Raw genomic sequence first — 22,380 nt, 5'->3', positions numbered from 1 at the left:
TTATGAAAATATTACTTAAAAGTACTTAACTAGCTCTACTTAAAACCACATTTTCAGGGGCGCCTGGGGGGCTCAGTCAGTTAAGTGTCTGACTCCTGATTTTGGCTCAGATCACGATCTCATGGTTCGAGCCCTGTAGTAGGTTCTGCACTGATGATGCGAAGCCTGCTTGGGACTCTCTCCTTCCCTCTACCCCTCCCCCGCTTACGCGCACGTCCGCACACTCTCTCTCTCTCTCTCTCAAAACAAATACATAAACAACACACACACACACACACACACACACACACACACACACATTTTCAGAGTGCTCTCTAAGTAACTCTGGTGGAATGTTTTCTGCCAAAATAGTCTAGAACAAGCTCTCCAGTGGTAGAACAAATGGGAAAGAGGTAGCTATGTTAGAGAAGGAAACCCTTAGACGATGTGTATGTAATTATTTCTTATTATGCATCCATATGTAATTATTATTTTTTATTCTTAGGTTCATCACCATTTTCTCTGTTCGAGAAGAAAAATATAGGGTGGTAATTTCAATGATATGAATACTACAAAACATTTCCCTCCCTCTACCACAGGCATCTAAAGATGAGACAATTTTACATCAACCAAAACAAACATTACTAAGAAAACGTAATGAAAGCTCTTTTAGATGCAAAACTCTTATTTGTCTCAAATCCTGTATTGCTCTCAAATATTATTACTTTCTTGGATAAAACTGTAAGATCACTGCTAAAACTCAATATATTGAATTTTAACACCAATTTGAAAAACACAGTAACAAGAGATAATAAGATACTAAAAGTGCATTCTAACAGCTAATCTTTTTTTAAAGTTATTTATTTTGAGAGAGTGCAAGGGAGGGGCAGAGAGAGACGGAGGGAGGGAGGGAGGGGGAGAGAAAGAAACCCAAGTGGGCGCTGCAGCATCAGCGTGGAGACCAAGGTGGGGCTCAGCTCAAACTCACAAAACAAACTGTGAGACCATGACCTGAGCCGAAATTCAGAGTCAGATGCCAACCAACTGAGCCACCCAGGCACCCCTCAAACAGCTACTCTTAACCAGTATTCCTGATGGTGTACTTTTCAACACTGGGTACGTTGTGTATATAATACTGTGTACATTTTTGTGATTTATTCATGTTCTTGTGATACCTTTCATGATCCTTTAAAAAGAATGATTGCAGCCTTAACATTCTGCCTATCACAAAGAAAAATCCCTTTATCATGTGACAAAAATATTCTGGTTATAGATAAATGCATTATTCCTTATAATTTTCCTTGACAGTGCTGCCATTTCTCAGAATTTTGTCTAGCAAAACTACGCTGTGAAAGGAGATACCGAGAGGTGCAAGTGCATGGGCTAGTAACAACTTCAGGTTTCCTACTATCTTATTTAGACATAAATTATGTATAATGCTTACTACAGTGCCTCGGACAGGGTACATCTTCGATAATCGCAGACCAGAGTAATCAACTGCTTCATGAAAATACCTTTAAATAGGATAAAATAGGTATCAAAAACAACAATGCAACTAGAACAAGACAGGGACACCCCTTCCTCACTCTACTGTTTGTGGAAAACAAATAATAGAATAAGGAAGCACACACTTCCAAATAAGAAATTAAAGTTATCTATAGAAGACGTCTCTGATTTTTCAATAAACTTACCTTGCTACCACATGCCAGTGCTTTTGCTCACTTATTTATACCACAATTTCGAGGCAAGTCATGATATATGTCCTCACATTCTAAGCTGTTACTCATTAGTCGTCTCTGCCAAGTAGAACTTCACTCTCACCTAGATCCTTTTCCCCCAGCCACGTGAGTGCTCTTTCTTCTTTCTCAGCATGTAAGTGGTTAAAGGCACCTCTGTTAAGACATGTATGTATTTTACTTACTTCTAAACCTGCCCACCCTTTACTACCTTAAGTAGAGATTGTTTACATGGATATCTCCAAGACAAGCTGCCATTAATTCATCTTTTTTCCCCCAACATATCATGTACCTATTAGCAATTATTCATTGGGTGGGGTTTCTAAAAAATGTTTTTAATGTTTATTCTTGAGAGAGAGAGAGAATGTGAGCAGGGGAGGGTCAGAGAGAGAGGGAGACACAGAATCCAAAGCAGGCTCCAAGCTCTGAGCTGTCAGCACAGAGCCCAACGCGGGGCCCAAACTCACAAACGGTGAGATCATGACCTGAGCCGAAGTCGGAGGCCCAACTGACTGAGCCGCCCAGGCGCCCCTCACTGGATGGGTTTTGAGAAGGGGCATCAGTGAACCAAAGAATATGAACATTTTTTTAAAGTCTCTGATGAATGTTATCAAATTATTTTATAGAAAGGGTAAATGGATATTATATATTATTATTTAATTTACCTTTGAGTTCCACGTATTTATGTATTTTAAACACGAGTATTTTACTGGATATATGATTTGCAAATATGTTTTCCCCTTTTGTGTTCTGTCTTTACAGTTGCTTGTTCCGTATCCTTTGAACACAGTTTTTAATTCTGACAAAGATCAATTTATTTCTTCTTTTGTTGCTTGTGCTTCTTTCCTATCTAAGTAAGCAGGGCCACAAGCAAGGTCATGTAGTTGTACCCTGTTTTCTCCTAAGAGTTTAATTGTTTCATCTCTTACATTTAGATCTTTTATCCACTTTAGGTTAATTTTGGTATATTAACTCAATATGAGATAGGGATTCAACTTTATTCTTTTACAGGTAGATACTGACTTGGTCTAGTACCATTTGTTGACAAGATTATTCTTTCCTTCACTGAATTACTTTGGCACCTTTGTCAAAATTCAGGGGCTTAGTTCTGGATTCTCAATTCTGTTCTATTGATCTATATGTTTAACTTTATGCAAGTACTATACTTTAGGAGATAAAACGGAGTTCTCCAACTTTGTTCTTTTGTTTCAAGAATATTTATGCTATTCTGGGTCCCTTAAGTTTCCATATAAATTTTAGTATCAGCTTGTCAATTTCTGAGGGAAAATTTTTTGGATTTTGGAAGGAACTGCATTGAATGTGTAAACCAACTTAGGAAATATTACCGTCTGAACAACATTAAGTCTTTCAACTCAGAAATATGAGATCCTTTCTATTTGCTTGGATTTCCATTAATTTTTTTTCAATAGTTTGTAGTTTTCACAGCATAAATTTATACCTCTTTTGTTCCTTATTCTTTTGATGCTCGTTAATGGTGACATTTTCATAATTGTATTTTTGGACTGTTCACTGCAATAAGTAGAAATGCAACTGATTTTTTTATATTTATTTTGTACCCTGTATCCTTGCTAAACTTAGTATTTGTAATAGTTCCTTAACGGATTTTTTCAGGATTTTCTACATACAACAATGTCATCTGCAATAGAGATTTTTATAACTTTCACCAATAATAGTTGCTTTGGTGCACAAAACTGCTGTTTCAACCATTTTTTTTTTTTTTTTTTTACAAATAGTTATTGTCAAGTTGGTTTCTATATAACACCCAGTGCTCATCCCCACAAGTACCCTCCTCCATGCCCATCTCCCCCCTCCCCCCCACACTCATCAGTCCTCAGTTTGTTCTCAGCATTCAAGAGTCTCTCATGATTTGCCTCTCCCTCTCTCTCCCCAACTATTTCCCCCTTTCTTCTCCCCCACGGTCCTCCGTTAAGTTCCTCCTAATCCTCCTATACGTGCAAACATATGGTATTTGTCCTTCTCTGCCTGACTTATTTCGCTCAGCATAACACCCTCAAGGTCCATCCATGTTGCTACACATGGCCAGATTTCATTCTTTCTCATTGCCATGTAGTATTCCATCATATAGATAAACCACATCTTCCTGATCCAGTCGTCCGTTGATGGACACTTAAGCTCTTTCCATATTTTCAGCCATTTAACTTTTAATATAAATTGTATCAATATACAACTTACTTGAAATTGGCAGAATGAAAGGAATCTGATTGTAATTTAAAACTGCAGTACAGGGGCGCCTGGGTGGCTTAGTCGGTTAAGCGTCCGACTTTCGCTTGGGTCATGATCTCGCGGTTCGTGGGTTCGAGCCCCGCATCGGGCTCTGTGCTGACTGCCAGCTCAGAGCCTGGAGCTTGTTTCAGTCTGTGACTCCCTCTCTCTCTAAAACCTCCCCTGCTCACGCTGTCTCTCTCTCTCTTCTAGAAATAAATAAAAATATTAAAAAAAAAAAAAACTGCAGTACAATTTTATGGCCATCAAATAGGAAAGTTTTGACCTTTCCATAAGAAGCTAAAAAGAAAAAAATTCTGGGGCCCCTAGGTGGCTCAGTCAGTTAAGTGTCCAACTTCGGCTCAGGTCATGACCTCACGGTTCGTAGGTTCAAGCCCTGCGTCGGGCTCTGGGCTGACATCTCAGAGCCTGAAGACTGTTTCAGATTCTGTATCTCATCTCTCTGACCCTCCCCTGCTCACGCTGTCTCTCTCTGTCTCTGTCATAAAGAAAAAAGAAAAAAAATCTCATTTAGGAAAATGAGCTGAAAAGAGTTTTAAAAAAGATGAAAACAATTTTCATTTTCCTTAACCATGCTAAATGGTGCTTTTGATAATTGAGATTTTTCTCTTCAACTATTAGCACAAAAATTATATTGCTGTGCCAAAATTCATGAGTTTAAGGATTCCAGATATTCTTCAGTAGTTTACAGGATCTTTAGAAAAATTTCTATTGATGGCTGACTGTAACACAAAGGATATCGAAATCAATATCTAGGATCACATACAACTGTTTCCTGTTTATTGTTTCTGCTTGTTAGTAGTTAACATAAATATAAGGCAAAAAAATTTAAGTGCATGTACAGTGTCTACTTCTTCCACTTTAGGAAGGCTGTATTCTTGACCTAATTTTCTTCACACCAAGAGGACTCTGATATTTTTCTTCCAAGTGAACTGTTTTCAATATGAAGTTAGGCCATCATCTTTAAGATAACAAACGCCCTACCATGAATATATTTTGACCCGTATCACATTACAGAGAATAAAAAAGAATAGAAAACATCTTGGGAATCCAGAATAGAGTCATGAAATAAATGTAAGTAAGAATTAGCTGGTTTTTGATATTTTTAAGTTTCTCAGCTTAATATGCTAAATAATACTTCAATTTAGTGTTAGCAGATTTTATACTTAATAGTTTTGCTATTCATTCTGACCCTTATATTCAAAATCAAAAATCTAAAACGTAAAATGTTTCACCCCATCTCATAATTCTTTATTTTTTTAAGTTTATTTTGAGAGACTGAGCACACAAGCAGGGGAGGCAGAGAGAGAGAGACAGAGAGACAGATAGAGAGAGAATCCCAAGCACGCTCCATGCTGTGAGCACAGAGCCCAAGAGGGCTCGAACTCACAATCCAGGAGATCATGACCTGAACCAAAATCAAGAGTCAGATGCTCAATGGACTGAGCCACCCAGGTACCCTGATATACTACTTCTTCACTTAACTTTTCCCTCTACCATGCTTCCTTTGTTTCCCAAAAGTTTCATCCTCCCTTTTAAATTTTTTTATCAAAAAATACCAATCTGTATTGATTTGTGTATTAACAATTTTTTACATATCATACAATTTACTATCTTACCCATTTTATTTTATTTTTTTTAAATGTTNAAGTCGGACGCTTAACCGACTAAGCCACCCAGGCGCCCCTACTATCTTACCCATTTTAAAGTGTACAGTTTAGGCATATTAAAGACATACAGAGTTCTGTATCCCCATCACCACTGGCCGTCTCCAAAATTCTTTATATCTTGTAAAACTAAAACTCTATGTCCTTTAAATACTCATTCTCCATTCCCCACTCTCCCAGCCTCCGGCACCACCATTCTATTTTCTGTCTAGGAATTTAACTACTCTACATACTGTGTGATTTGGAATCATACAGTATTTGTCCTGTTGTACCTGGCTTATTTCACTGAGCTTAATTTCCTCAAGGTTCATCCGTACTGTGGCACATATCAGAATTTCTTCTTCTTTAAGGTTGAATAATATCCCATTAAGTTTACACATTTTCTTTATTCATTTATCCATCAATGAATATTTGGGTTGCTTCCAATTCTCAGCTATTTGGAATAATGCTGCTGAACACGGGTGTGCAAATGTCTCTTCAAGACCCTGCTTCTGACTTTTTCTTTACCGATAAATACCTAGCAGTGGTCCTGTTGGATTATATGGGAATGGGAAATCTACTTTTATTTCTGATAAACCACCATACTATTTTCCACAGCAGTGGTACCATTTAATACTCCAACCAACAGTTGCACAGGAATTCTAATTTTTCTACGGTCTCACCAACACTTATTATTTTCTGTGTGTGTGTGTGTGTGTGTGTGTGTGTGTGTGTGTGTGTGTTTTACAGTATCCATCCTAAGGACTGTGAGCTGGTGTCCAATGGTGGTTTTGATGTGCATTTCCCTGGGACACTTGGGTGGCTCAGTTGGTTAAGCATCTGACTTCAGCTCAGGTCATGACCTCATGGTCTGTGGGTTCAAGCCCCGTGTTGGGCTCTGTGCTGACAGCTCAGAGCCTGCGGCCTGCTTCAGATTCCGGGTCTCTCTCTCTCTCTCTGACCTTCCCCCTCTCACGCTCTGTCTCTCTCCATCTCTCAAAAATAAATAAACTTAAAAAAAGATTTGCATTTTCCTAATGATTAGTGATGTTGAACATATTTTCCTGTGCCTATTGGCCATCCATATATATTCTTTGGGAAAATGTCTATTAAAGTTCTTCACCTAATTTACAATCAGGTTGTTTGGTTTTATTGCTATCGAGTTGCTGGTGTTCTTTATATATTCTGAATAATAACTCCGTGTCAGATGTATGTAAATATTTTCTCTCAATCCGTGGATTGCCTCCTTCTGTTACCTGTGGCCTTTGGTGCGCCAGTTTTAAATTCTGATGGAGTCTAACTTCCTTTTTTCTTTTTGTTGCCTGTGCTTTTATCATACCCAAAAAATTATCACCAAATCCAATGTCATGAGGCTTTCCCATGTTTTCTTCTATGTTTTACAGCTTTAGGTCTTACATTTAGGTCTTTGATATATTTTGAGTTAATCTTGTATATGGTATAAGGCAAGAATCCAACGTTTTTCTTTGGCATGTGTATATATAATGTTCCCTCTACTATTTATTTATTTGTAATTTTTATAATATTTATTTTTGAGAGAGAAAGAGAGAGTGGGAGTGGGAGAGAGGCAGAAAGAAAGAGAGGGAGACAGGCTCCAGGCTCTGAGCTGTCAGTGCAGAGCCCAATGTGGGGCTTGAACTCATGAACTACAAGATCACAACCTAAGCCAAAGTCAGATGCTTAACCAACTGAGCCACCCAGGTGCCCCCCATTACTATTTACTGAAAAGACAGTCCTTCCCCCCACTGAATTACCTTGGCACTCCTATAAAAAAAAAAACATTCAACCATATGCCCAAGGGTTTATTTCCAAGCTCTCAATTCTATTCCATCCATCTACATGTCTGTCTTAAGCCAGTACCACACCATTTTGACCACGGCAGTTTTGTATTAAGTTTTAAAATCAGGAAATATAAGCTTCCCAACTTTGTCCTTCTTTTTCAAAATTGTTTTGGCTTTTTGGGCCCCTCCCTTAAGATTCCATATGAATTTTAGGATTCCATTGAATTTTAAGATTCTATATGAATTTTAGGATGGACTTTTCTATCTCTGGAAAAAATCAGTTGGGATTTTGATAGGGATTGTTTTGAATCTGCTAAACATGGGTAATATTGAAGCCAAATCACAGATAATACTGACCTTATAACAACATTCAGTCTTCCAATCTATGAACACAAGATGGTTTTGCATATATTTGTGTTTTCTTTAAGTTCTTTCAGCAACATTTTGTAGTATTTAGTGTAAAAGCTCTTCTCCTCCATGGTTAGGTTTATTCCTAAACACCTTATTATTTTTGATGCTGTTGCAAGTGGGATTATTTTTGCTTTGTATATTTCAAACTGTTATATAAATGGTATCATTAAGTACTTATATTTTCAAGCCTTCTTTTCTGCTATTATTGTAGTCCATACATACATAGTGAAGGTAGAACAATATGTACAAGGAGGTCACCTAGCATCTTCAGGATAGCGGTCACCTCTGGAGAGGAAAGGCCAGAATGAGAGAACATAAAGAAGGGATTGAGCTGTAACTATGAACTGTTTCTTTTTTAATAAGAGATCTATATAGAACATTTGTGCATTTGTTCTACTTTCATCATTTGAAATATCTTTTAATTTACATTTTTTAGATTAAAATAATTCTGAAAACGTGCGGTATCTGAAGAATTACTATAGGCATATGAGTTTGCCTGTACTACTCTTGGGATCAGTACCCTAGAATGTCACCTCAAGGCCAGTTAATTTTTTCTTGATGTGGTAGTGGGCGATCTAGAAAACCAACAGCTCTCCCCGCTGAGACCCTGCCGGAGTCCAGCTCCAGCAGGTCCAGGGGTCCCTGAAGGATGGATGGTGTTGGCGAGAATGATGAGAGAGCCCCAAGATTCTTTCTAATCACCAGGCAGGCATCTCTGCACTGACTGAGACTCAGCTTTATTTATGGTTAAGTGTATGGGGAACAGCACAGAAGTGGCCTTTGCCGCAGACAATGATTTCTGATGATAAATTTCTTTGATATGTAAAAATTTCCCAGAACATAGATTTGTAGAAGACTCATGCATAACCTTTATCAATAGTGATTGATGTAGGTGATTTAGATGTTTATCATATAGGGAAGGAAGGTATCTTTAGCATTCAAATACAAACAAGACAATGTTTTTAGCATAGCAAAGGCAAGAGTTAGTTCTTTGTGAGCAGGGGTCAATAGCCTGTTTGCTTACGGGAAAGAAAAACAGGATCCTCAGAAAACACAGTGTTTGCTCCCATAATCACAAAAGAAGATGTTCCTACAATAAGTTCCTTCACAAGGTGCAATCAGCATATTAGGGCCAGAATAAGCCAATCCTAATACCAATCAACAAGGTGCTTCTGGGGTCGATACTCAGGCAGAAACAGTTAACTAAGGGCAGGAGACCTTGCAAACTAGGGAGTTCAGAATGGATCCCAATAAGACCCTAGAAGTGGAGACTTCATATCAATGGGTCTTTACTTAATCTATGCTATTCATCTCAACTCTCTTCAATACCACTGATGTCAAATGAAACTCAATTCAAATATCCTTAGGTTAAAAAGGACAGTGTCAGGAGTACTTGCTTTTCATTAGGTTTGATACTGTGACGCCAATAAACAGGAGTAAGTAGCTATTGATACTATATATCAAGATGGGTATTTTCCAGGGAAATTTTTAATGCCATAATTTTGATTTTTTTTTTTTTTTTTTTAAACAGCCCTGCTTTTCTTATGAGCTAAAAAGTAAAACACGAGATAATTCTGCTGGAAAAATTTAAAAACACCATTTGAGCTGATGGTCTCTAGTTTTTCAACATGGAATCTGAAACAAGCACAAAGAAATAATAGCTCTAAGACGTAATCTCAGCAGTTTTCTTATTAAGGCAAGGCGCTGCTTAGAAAAACAGTGTACTGGAGTATCAGATGAACAGTAACCCTTCAGTGGGGACTCAGTACAGAACTGAAAACTATGCTAAGTCTACATTTTTGTAATGTTAACCTTCCCCGAGGAAAATGCTACAATATTAATACTCTTTACTATTCAGTACACATAATTTGCTACCCAACGTGATGTGCACTTAAGTCTCCACTTATAGACCTATTTTTTTAAGTGATCATATTGAAAGGAGGAACATTTAAAAATCACATAAGTACATCACAAAAAATACCCCATAAGACAATTGTTTAACTCCACACAGTTTTCATTTTAACAGAGTTGAGTGAAATATCTTTCAGGAACAAATGCTTGAGCAGTTTTGGTATACAGAAGGAATCACAAAACTTCAAGACAACCAAGAAGACTTCCCTTCATTAATGGATGAATCTCATTTACTTGTGACTCTGACCACCACCTAAGAGTGTAAGCTTCTCCAGGGTAACAGCCTCGCACTTATCCAGCAGACAGTAGGAATGCAGTAACGGTATGTTGAGTAAGTGAATTCTCCTGAACTCTGATGGTGCTTTCTAGCTGGGATCAGGAAACCGCCACCAGGAGGCACCTGGCTGGCTCAGTTGGTAGGGCATGTGACTCTTGATCTCAGGGTCATGAATTAGAGCCCCACATTGGGGGCAGAGTTTACTTTAAAAAATACAAAAATACACACAAAAACGAGAAAACTACCACCATATACCTCAGCTTCACCAGGTCTTCTTTGTGTGAAATTATATTTTTATTTTCATATCCTCTTTAAATCTTTTGATTTAAAAAAAGTCATTTTTTCCAAACAACAAAAAGACATTTCACTGCAACTTAGCCATGAGAAGAGAAATGTAGATTAAGAAAATATTCATTGTACTAACTACGTAGAAGCTTCTGTCTGTTCAGACTGAAAGCAAAAAAGGAAAAACATTTCACAATATCATGATATTTTTCTGGCAATCTCAAATCATATAAGTTAAACATGTCACTCATAACACAGTATAAACACTAAATGTTAATGTAACATTGCTCAGTACAGACGTGAATTAAACTAAAGCAGTTCTATCATGGATATTATCCACGGGGTTTAAGTTCAAGTTTTAAGTTCCTTCAAAATAAAAGGAATGTCACAAGGTAAATTTAGCCTCAAGAATGTCTCACACAACATGAAGTCTCACAAAAATGTTATATAGGCTTCAGATTACTTGTTTTAAAAGAATGATTACCTACCACAGCTATCATATGTTTGGAATTATACTTAAAGATGCTCTTCTCTGGGACAAAAACAAAAGTATTACTTCTCAGTAACAAAAGAAAAATGAATCAGGTGTCAGGAAGTAGCTTTAGAATGTGGCTAACTCTAGGAATGTATTTCCTAATTAACATGAGAGAATAAAACCTCCCACTTACATTCAGCTTTCTAAAGAAGAGGAAACAGGCACATTGCTATGTTACAGACTCAAAAGATGAGAGTCACTGAATAGGTTAAAAATTGTCTGAAACATGCACAGATCATTTCAAGATTGCCAAAAAATAATGATAAAGAAATACAACTCACAGAGAACGTGGGCCCGCTGTTTGATGCTACGACAGTATGAACTTCATCATGCAGTTTTACTGAGAGCTCCCAGTTAGCCACTTGTGGTTGAATAGTAGGCACTCTGAAGTAGAAAAAAAGAAAAGGAGTTAATAATTTTATATCATTCTCTTAGTAAACTGATTTTCCTTTGGCGGTTAGTGTGCAGGGTAAAACTGCCGAAGACAGTATTTCAGAACATTATGTTAAAGACTCTGTCCTTAAAAAAACTTTCAGATTTAAACTAGAGCAGTTAAAAACAGACAAAAAACATACAAACATTCCAAGGACAGCAGTAATCATTCTGTGATCACTGTCATAGTCCCATCTATTCAAAGTGCCATCATCCATTCTATGAATCCAAGTTGCTTAACTGTAACTTTCAACAATCAACTTTATGCAATATTAAGATCTTTTCAGTACTTTGCTGCTGTTCCAGACTGTTTTCAAAAATTTACAATGTTAGTCTTTTATTTTTCTGGGCTTTTTGAGTTATAATTGGTATGCAAAAGAACTGCATATTATTAACATACAATTTAGTGATTTGAACATAGTTATTCCTTTGTGTTTACATCACCATAGTTAAGGTAATAAGCATATCCATCACCTCCAAAAATTTCCTTGTATCCCTTCGTTTTGATTTGGTGTTTTGTTTTTTCCGGTAAGAATACAATATCAATTGATGCTAGTCTTAACACACAGGTCTTTTCCTGCCTGTGATCCATATTACGTGGTCCAGAAAAACTGCATAAAGCAGCCAGAGACGAAAACATTTTTAGAATACAAATCTTTCTCACAATTTTTTAAAGTAACAAAATTTTAATGATTTGTGAATTAGCCTAATTTAAATATTACACGTTTCATTATTCACAGTCATAAAGGAATTTTTTAGTAAGCACTAAACAGGTAATATCCAGGCCCTGTCTTAAGTCATAGTTCTGAAAAAAGGTTGCAGGTTATGTTTCAACATCACACTCCCTCCCCATGAATTTCAAAAGGATTCTTTGTGTATTCAATGAAAAAAAAAATTCAGGCACAAAAACTATGATTATAATAAAATAATCTCTAGGCACAATGTTTAACGGAGGATGATGGCTAATTTAGGAGAATATTTGTATTTGCCCACTGTTTATTTTCTGAAAATGAAGAAATGTCTTAAACATTCTAGAAGTGAAAATTAAACCTTTAAAATGCATCAGCAAATCAATATTAATGCATATGGCAGACATGGACGATTCTCTTGGCAATTTACATAGGACTGTTTCAGAGCACAGAGCCTCACACATGAGGGCTTCAAAGAACAACAGGGAGCATACAGGTCGCAGAGGAGGAGGAGAGAGGAAAAGTGTCAAGGGGCAGAGGGCTCCTGTGTGCCACCCCCTCCCTTTTGGCACTCTATTCCACAGGGCTTCTAAGTTTGTCTCCCTCACTGGCCTGTGAGCTCCTAAAAGATCAAGATCATTCCTAGGGAGCCTAGGCAGCTCAGTCAGGTGAGCATCCGACTTGAGCTTCAGGTCACGATCTCGCAGTTCGTGAGTTCGAGCCCCACGTCGGGCTCTGTGCTAACAGCTCAAGAGCCTGGAGTCTGCTTTGGATTCTGGGCCTCCCTCTCTCTCTCTCTCTGCCCCTCCCCCACTCACACTCTCTCACACCCTCTCTCTCAAATAAACATTTATTTTTTTTAATGTCTTACTTATTTCTGAGATAGAGAGGGGGAGACACAGAATCCGAAACAGGCTCCAGGCTCTGAGCTAGCTGTCAGCACAGAGACTGATGTGGTGCTTGAACCCACGAACCATGAGATCATGACCTCAGCTGAAGTCGGACGCCCAACCGACTGAGACACCCAGGCGCCCCTCAAATAAACATTTAAAAAATTTTGAAGATCAAGATCATTCCTCATTTTTGTTTCCCAGGTCTCAGCACAGTTTGGGGAGAAAGGGATGATGGGGACACTAGGAAGGACTTTGAGGAGCCCGTACTATGTGCCAAGCACTGCACAGGAGAGGCCGTGTCATCCAAGGGACAGAGTATGTTCCAGAAAGAGCATGGCCCCTTAGCTCCTGGCATACTACCTGGCTCTTCTTGGACTATATAAACAGCCTCACCAGACTTCGCTGTTTACCTTCAAATGGGCGAACACCTCAGCCTCTCAGAGGTTTTGTGATGACAGAAATAACCTCCCGGCTATATTACTGGCAACCTAACTTTCTTAAATCTTTACTATCCTTGACAATTATGCAGCTCTGTTGAGCTCTGTTGCTCAAGATTGTTCCATGGCGGGGCGCCTGGGTGGCTCAGTCGGTTGAGCGTCCGACTTCGGCTTGGGTCATGATCTCAAGGTTCTTGGGTTTGAGCCCCGCATCAGGCTCTGTGCTGATGGCTCAGAGCCTGGAGCCTGCTTCTGATTCTGTCTCCCTCTCTCTCTGACCCTCCCCTGCTCACACTGCCCCCCCCCCCAGAAATAAATAAATCATTAAAAATTTTTTTTTTTAAAAGATTGTTCCGTGGTTCTCTACTGCATGTCAGGTGATCTCTTAACTAGGTTACCTACTATTCAAGTTTCTCATAAATAACGTCCCTCTCTTCATATCCAGTTTTGTTTCTGATTGTTCTGTGACTTGTGTGTTTGGTGGCACAAACCAAACCAAACCAAACTAAAACAAGCAGGAGAAATAAGAAGCAGGAAAAGTAAGCACAGTGGTCACAAACCCAGGCTCCAGTAACTCCTACAAGTGGACTAAAACTCAGCCCTTTCCTTAGTTCATTCTGATCTTGAGCAAATTATTAAGTCTCAGTCTCCTTATGTATCAATCTAGATATTTAATAGTATCTGCATCACAGTGAGGTATTGAGGACTAAATCAAACAGTGCATATAAATGCTAACTTTTATTAATTTGATTAGTCTCAATAAATTCATTTCTACCTGCCCCTACCCCCATAACTGAAATCCCTTTAAGGAAACCCTGGATTCATTCTGTTCCACAAACAGATTTTTCAAGAAGAGTTATCATCTCTCTCATAAACTGTTGCCTAATTATAGATATGCACTAACCAGAGTACAAACTTCAGTGAAGTTCCCTGCCCTTAACCTATATTACAGGCTTAATATTTTTCACAATTCCATAGCCCGAAGGAGGTAACTCTTTCAAGTAAACGTGGAGACCCTTTTTAGTTATGCAACAAGCCGGTTTCCAGAGGAGCTGGAAGTTAATGCTGACATCCTGTTAGAACGTGGACTGCATTTTCCCACAGAAAGCAATCCTACAGATGGTGGTGAGATACAGTTGCCACCCTTCAGAACCTAACTACTATTTATTTTTCCATTGTTTTATTTTGATCCACATCTGTTTCATATATGTCAGAGCCTGCCCCAAGAGGGACCTTGTAGAAAGAGCACAGGCTCTTTTGACTTAAAATGCTGGGATTTCATCTCAGTCCATTCCCTGACTAACAAGGGACCAGGATTCCAGTCCTTTGGCCCCCAAATTTCCACACATGCGAAATACCGCTAGTGTAGTGTTGGGCAGGTGACGTGGAAGCTGTCACTTCTTCTGAGCACACAACTCCTGAAGTGGCACTTTCCTAACAATTTCTTTTAAGGTGATGTGTTACTAGGAGGTAGGAAAGAGGTTTCACATGAAAGCAAGCCCTTGAGATACATGATGGTCATGCTGTAGAAACTCTTCATGAGTTCACTCTTCCACAAACAAAATCTGCTAAGATTCCTTCCAGCTTTATGGAAGTTTGAAAGCAGTTTTGTTTTGCTTTTCCATAAAATGGATGGAGTTGGGCAAACATGCCCAGTATCAAGACCCATAAACTCTGCAGCAAAAATAAACCATCATAAACTACAAATAGAGAAAGTATCATGCAGCAGAAGGAAAGCATAAAAGTATATGTGCTTTATTTCTGCAAAATTATCGAGGCTGTGTTAATAATAATTACTTTGAAACACTGGTATCAATTCCACCAGCACAAACATGTTTATAATGATACCAGTTACATTTTATAGTTATAGTTTAAATTTTAGAAAGGAGTTACATTTATCCATTAAATCCAAAATAGTCTCAAAAGATTTTTATGAACAACTCTCTGGAAAGGGAGAGAAAAAGTCTTAGTTTCACTCAACTCACCGTAGTAACGTTCCACAGAAAACAGCTTCTTTACTGAACTATGTGCCTAGTGAAAGAGGCTGACATCCGATCAAAAATTTCATCTGTGCACCTTATCAGTTACTTGAAAAGCTGTTATCATTTAAGCTACTACTACAAAAAACAAACAAAACCCCCAAAACCTAGGAAAAGGGAATTCACATAAACAGACTCACAAAGCAAATCAAATAATAGGTCTTACCCAGACCTGTCCACTTTGATTATAATCAGCCAACCAGAATGAATATGCTTCAATAAAACTGAATTTTTCTGTATTTTATAGAAAAAAGCGGTCGGCTGATTATCACAAATGTTAATGCTAATACATTTAAGTTATTGGAATATTTTACTCAAAAAAGTGTAAATAATACTAACCCAAATACATGGCCATTACATTTCATGTTTTAAGGCAGATTTTATGTCAACACAACTCACAGCATCTTTAGTTATCAAGAATTATAAACATCTCTAAACCATATTATGAGACACTCAGAAAAGCTGGTTTTCAATTGTGCCATTACCTATTTAGGAGTGAAATACTGAGTTAAAACAATATTAGTGGTCAAAGAATCATTAAGCAGTCCTTGATCATAACTTTCACAGTGGGTGGTCTGTAAAATGATCAAGAATAATACGCTGCATTCCATAGCCACAGAGGTCAGCTTCTGCATACAAATCTTTGCAGGAAGAAAAAGGCCTTCAGAAAAGTGGGCCATTCATCTGAACCAAGTTCAGAGAATTTCCAGCACGGTGAAAAGATATGTTATGCGAGCACATAGATGTATTCAGTGGGGGTAGATGGAAACAGCTACATGGCGACTACAAAGGAGCCCTCCCATGGTTCATGAATAAGTCGAGGAAATGATCAGAAAAAAAAAAAGAGAGCGATGTTTAGACAGATGGCCCACTTAAAATGCCTGAGACAGGGCATAAGCAATTTTAATGAAACTTTAGATCTAGCATAAGAATTGTTTCTTATAAAAAAAAAATCTAAAGACTACAAAAATTCAGCAATTTGCTGAAAAACTCACTCTTAGCAAGCTGGAATCGAAGAAGAATTACAAATACAAGTTTTATTAGTGCCATAAATTCATATAAAATTCTTCACAGAGCCATCAGCTATCAAAATGAATATAAAAAGCATGGAATGAACAGATTAAAGGAATTTTAAACAGAAGTCTACTGCCAAAGCAAACAAAACTCTAAGCCTTATTATGTGAGAACTTACAACACTCCAACATTAAAGTTCATCACTGCAGAAGAAAGATAAAAGCAGCATTTTCAGAGAACCTCTTCAAAGCTAGAAATTGTCACAGTAGAGGAATAGAATCCTGCTTATATGCAATTTAAAATGTGTACATTCAAATAGATGAGGCTGTGTATCTCAACACAGTGCCTAGAAAGGGTGATAGAACACTCTCAAGTTTGGAGTCATTAGCTTCACAAATAACACAAATGACACCTGAACCAGGAAACGACTACTAATGTTACTTACAGTCTTATGGATTTTAATATTATGCAAACCTGTTTCTTCTGCCACCAATCAAAGGCTTCAGGTTCTCAATTTAAATGCTGGGCATGACCAGTCAGGAAAGGCAATGGGAGTTTAGCCTCTGCAAGCCCTGGTCAGGGACTGACCACCAACCCCAAAAGCTGTGTGGCCTTCCAAGTTACTTTCCTCTTTGTGTGTCAGTTTCCTGATCAGCGAGACCAAGACAATAAGATCACTTTACCCACAAGCTGAGTAAAGAAGGTAAAAGCTGCAATACACTCAGACTCATGCTTGGCACATGAATACTAAAATAAGAGTTATTCTCATCAATCATTTTCAGAATTTGGTGAAATATTTGAAACCCTCCTCTATTATTTCATTCCTATCTTATTTATTTGAGAGACAGACAGACAGACAATCTCAAGCAGGCTTCATGCACATCAAGGAATCTGATGCGGGGCTCGATCCCACACCCTGGCATTGTCATGAGCCAAAATCAAGAGTCTGAAGCTCAACCAACTGAGCCACCCAGGCGCCCCAGCCTTATTTTTTTTAAAAAATACATTAATTTATGATTTATATACAGTGAAATTCTAAACTGTAAGTTCCATCATTTATCATTCCAGTTAATCTGCCCTTTTCTCCCAGTAGTTCAACTATAAAGGTTCACATAAACAGACTCCAAAAACATTATTTCTTTGCCCCATGGAATGTTTTGAGGTGCATTCACCTTAACAGTTCATTCTTTGCTTTTTTCAGAGTAGGACGCTATTGTACCCAGCATACCAATATTAGCTCATCCTTCTGTTGATGGGCATTTGGGTTGTTTCCAGTTTGGGGCTCTTATCAACAAATCTGATAAAACATTCTTTTATGAGCCTCTTTTGAAGACAGAAGTTTTGATTTCTTGTGGGTAAAGACTCTGGGTGTGGAAATATGGGGGTAAACACGTTTAAGTTTATAAAAACGGCCAAACTGTCATTACAAGGTATTAAAACATATCTGTATGGAGCTTGCTCCATAGCCTTGCCACTATTTGGTGTTGTGTTTCTACTTCTAGCCAGACAAGTGGTTTAGAAACTGTATCTCATTACAGGTTGACATGCATTTCCCTTATGACAACATTGGGCACCTCAATATTAGTGTTTATCGGTCACTTGTTTCAAAATTTTGTCCATTTTTTAAATTAAGATGTTGGTCTTATTGATTTATGGGAGTTATTTTTTAGAAAGCCTCTATCAGATTTATGTGTTGTGAATATTTTGCTCCCCCTGAGGCATATAAATTTTCTTAAAAATGTCTTAGCTTCAGTTTTTGAAAATTAATAGACTTAACTTTTCAGAGCAGTTTTAGGTTTTCAGAAAAATGGAGCAGGAAGTAGGGTTCCTACATATACTCTCACTCACCCTACCCTGGATACAGTGTACCTACTATTACCATTCTGCATTGCTGTGGTAGACTTGATAAAATTGATGAGCCAATTCTGAATTTTTTTAATGTTTTATTTATTTTTGAGAGAGAGAGAGAGAGAGAGAGAGAATGGGAGGGTCAGACAGAGAGGGAGACACAGAATTCGAAGACAAGCTCCAGGCTCTGAGCTAGCTGTCAGCAAAGCACAGAGCCCAACGTGGGGCTCGAACCCACGAACTGGGAGATCATGACCTGAACCGAAGTCGGATGCTTAACCGACTGAGCCACCCAGGTGCCCCTGATGAGCCAATTCTGATACAGTGGCATTAACCAAAGTCCACAGTTTACATTAGGACTCACTCTCTGGGCTGCACATTCTACAGGTCTGAACACATGTATAATGACACATCTCCACCATTAAGGTTTCAGATAGAATAATTTCACCTTAAGATTTCTCTGTGGTCTACCTATTTAACTTTTCTTCCATTCTTGAATCACTGGCAACCACTGATCTTTATTATCTCCAACATTTTGCCTTTTCCAGAGTGCTGTATATCTAAAATCACAAAGAATGTAACCTTTTCAGATCGGCTTCTTTAACTCAGCATTATGCATTTAAAGTTTCTCCAGGTCTTTGTGTGGCTTGATGATAGCTAATAACTTTATATTGCTGAGTAACAGTCCCTTGACTGGATGTACCATAGTTTACTATACGTTTACCTATTGAAACATCTTGGTTACTTCTAAGTTTTGGCAATATGAATAAAGCTGCTGCAAACATTCACATGCAGTTTTTAGGGTGGAAACATTTTCAACTAATCTGAATAAATACCAAGGAGTACAAATACTGGATCACATGATAAAAGGATATTTCATTTTGGAAAAATACCTGCTGAACTGTCTTTCAAAGTGGCTGCAGCATTTTGCATTCCCATTAGCAATGAATGAAAGTTCCTCCTGTTCCACAATCTCACAAGCATTTGGTATTGTCAGTGTCTGGAATTTTAGTCATTCTAACAAACACATAATATCTCTTTGTTGTTTAATGGAAATTTTTAATATGAATAAAAACATATGAATTTTCCCTTTTGTGTTGTGCTTTTATGTCTTTGCTAAGAAGTGTTCTGACTACACCAGAAATACAGAAGAAATATTCATGTTTTTCTTCAGAGGTTTTACATGTGGATCTATGATTCATCCTTAATTTTCTTGTGTGATGAGAGAGAGGAGTTTCATCTAGTTGTTTCAAGAAAACTTGCACCCCAAGTTCTGCAGCTCTGTCCATTAGTTAAGATGATAGTAGATGTTCTAGATATAGATTGCTTTGCATTTTCACAAAAATTTCAAAACAGGTCAATTTCTTCTCCTTCTTCCCAAAAGCAACCCTAATGGGATTATGTTTGGCTTACACTGAATCTCTTCATTAATGGAGGGAGAGGAGACATATTTTTATTTCTATTTATGAGAATAGCTCCATTTTATATTTTGAATTCCTCTCAGCAAAGTGTGGCAGTCTTGAACCTCTTTTGTTAAAATTATACCTATTTTTAAATTTTATTAGTCATATCATATATTCCTTAGAGTTTTCTTAAGTAACCTATTAAGGTGTCCTGGAAAGCTTCCTATCCAATCCTTATGCTTTAGTATTTTTTCATGCCTTAACTATTCTGACAACTGACAATCTTGAATTTATTTTGTTAAAGTATTCACCTACATTTTTATGCTGTTAAATAAAACTGTTCATTTTTATTTTCTCATTGCTGTTAGTTCACTGAAACACAATTTATATTTGATTGACTTTTTATCCTGCAACTCTCCTAAATTTATTTCAGTAATTGTTTTGTAGATTCCTTAAGGTGTTATATGCAAACTATTATATGCTTAGCGAATAGAAATGATTTACTTCTCCCTTTCTGCTCTCCATGACTTATCTTACTGGGCAGGATCTCTTCTATAAAGTTGAAGAAAAGTGACACACACAAGTCTATCTTCTTCCCAATCTAAAGAAGACAAACTCAGTATTTTCAGATATGTTTTGCCCCATTTTTTGTCTTCTATTTCTGCTCCAAATATATGTAAGTTAGACTTCCTGATCTTATGAACTTAGGTCAATAAGGGTCTCTTCAATTTGTAAAATTCCTTTTCTCTTCAGCGTGTATAGTCTCTACTCTTCTAAGTTTACCTGTTCTGCCTTCTGCCAGCACTAACCAATATGCTTTTTAGCCGATCCAGTGAGTTTTCCACTGCAGGGACAGTATATTTTGAATCCGGAATTTCTACTTGGTAATTTCCTAGTTTTCAGACATTTATATTCCCTATTAACTACTTCATTTTGATCTTTAATATTGGAAAATAATTTTAATAATTGGGTTTAAGTCTTATACATAACCCAACATCTCAGTAATATCATAGTTGGTTTCTACTGACTGCTTTTTCTTTTGACCATGGGTCAACGTAATTCTTGAATTGTGTGCCAAGTGAATCATTTTTTGTATGTCAGATTGTGGATGTGCTGCAGAGACTATAGTTTTCCTGTTGTCTTCCCCTGAAAATTTTTGATTTTTATTTCAGTAGGCAGTTAAATTACTGGCTGATCACTCTGAAGTCATCAAGACTCGACTGTTGTGCTAGGATGTCTTTTTGGTTTTGCTTTTACGGAATTAAAAAGTCCAAATCACTTACTGCAGAAACACAGTGTTTCTCCTAAGACATGATCCTTCTGGGGCTTCAATGGAAAATTCAAGGAATTTACAAGCCCCTCAAATTTGGTGAGGCTCAAATTCCAATCATCATCTCTTTGAAAGGCAGCGACACAATTTTAGCTCAGTTCATTCAGCATTCCAGAGGGATTCATGCACTGGGATTCACGAAGTCTGTATGCAGGCACATACCAGGAGTCAATATATTTGATTGAAGCTAAACTCAGATATAGAAATCTTCACTGTTGCTCTCTTTTTGCCATGATCTCCCTGCTCAACCTTCAGCAGTTCTTAAAATTCTGAGCATCATTCTCCAAGATCTCAAGTCAGTAAGATTGAGGTTAACTCCTGAATTCGGCCATGCTCTGATGCAAGCATGCAAGGGTGACCACACAAATGTGGATCTTGTCCAGTGTGTTTTCCTTCTACAAACACTTAAAATCCATTCAAATCCCGACTGGTTTTAGTTGCCGTCCAGGGTCTTCTAATAGTTGTATACCTTCTCCAGAGCTTGCCATTGTTATTTGGAGGAAGGTTAGTTAGAAATAAGCTACATCACCATTAGAGAAAGTAGAGATTCTCTGTTGATTTAACCTTCTTTCACTCACATTCAAAGGCCAAGGACGAAACAAAAATAGAAGAATACTGGATCAAACATACGTACCACCCCTACTCGCCACGTAGTAGCCCAGGAACACTTGACATCTGAACAAGTTTACTCATGTAACTAAATTGAGAGCAGTCACATAAACGTGTTATAATTATGAGAAGAAATAATCCTAAACAAGATTCCATCATGCTAGAAGATACATCATCTCAGTTAATTCCTAAATTTTAAACTTCTATTATGCCAAAAGGAAAATAAATTCTTAAATATAAAATACATAAGTTTCAGAAGTCTTCAGCAGCTTTGTTGACATAAAACTCACACACCATAAATTTAACCCATCTGAACTGCACCATTCAGTGGTGCTTAGTATATTCAGGTTGTGTACCCATCACCACAGGTACTTTTAAAACATTTTGGTAACCCCAAGAAGGAAAATTTGGACCCATTAGCAGCCACTCCATATTCCCCTGCCCCACTACTAAAGTACCTTCTATTTCAATAGTTTTACTTCTTCTAGACATTTCATAAAAACGGAAACGAAGAATTGGTGATCTATTATGACTGCCTTGTTTCATTCAGCATAGCGTTTACAAATTTCATCCATGTCGTAGGAAGTGCCAATACTTCATTTATTTTTTTATCACTGAATAAAATTCCTTTCTATAAATATGCCTCATTTAATATTATTTATCCATTCATCATTTCATAAATATTAGGGTTTTTTCTACTGTTCAATTACGGAAAATGTCAGTATGAACATTTATATACAACACTTGTGTGGACACATGATTTCATTTCTCTTGGGTAATAACCCTGGGAATAGAATGGCTAGGTCATGCAGTAATGTCATACATTGTAAGAATCTGCCAAA

The 22,380-nt window shown here is 37.5% G+C and overlaps 1 protein-coding gene across 2 annotated transcripts in view; it reads right to left on the bottom strand.

The window, feature by feature from the left end:
* The window catches only part of PCCA (propionyl-CoA carboxylase subunit alpha), a 402,236-nt gene that overhangs the window by 133,696 nt on the left and 246,160 nt on the right, over positions 1-22,380 (bottom strand). For both annotated transcript variants that reach the window (XM_077753890.1, XM_077753889.1), the window contains one exon: positions 11,126-11,228. In XM_077753890.1, the coding sequence (XP_077610016.1) occupies positions 11,126-11,228 (103 nt within the window). The remainder of the gene's footprint in view (positions 1-11,125; positions 11,229-22,380) is intronic.

This window comes from Crocuta crocuta, unplaced genomic scaffold (genome assembly GCF_008692635.1).
Source record: "Crocuta crocuta isolate KB4526 unplaced genomic scaffold, BGI_CrCroc_1.0 scaffold31, whole genome shotgun sequence".
Classification (NCBI taxonomy): domain Eukaryota; kingdom Metazoa; phylum Chordata; class Mammalia; order Carnivora; family Hyaenidae; genus Crocuta; species Crocuta crocuta.
The sequence above is the reverse complement of the archived record's forward strand: the minus strand, read 5'-3'. Positions and strand labels throughout refer to the sequence as shown.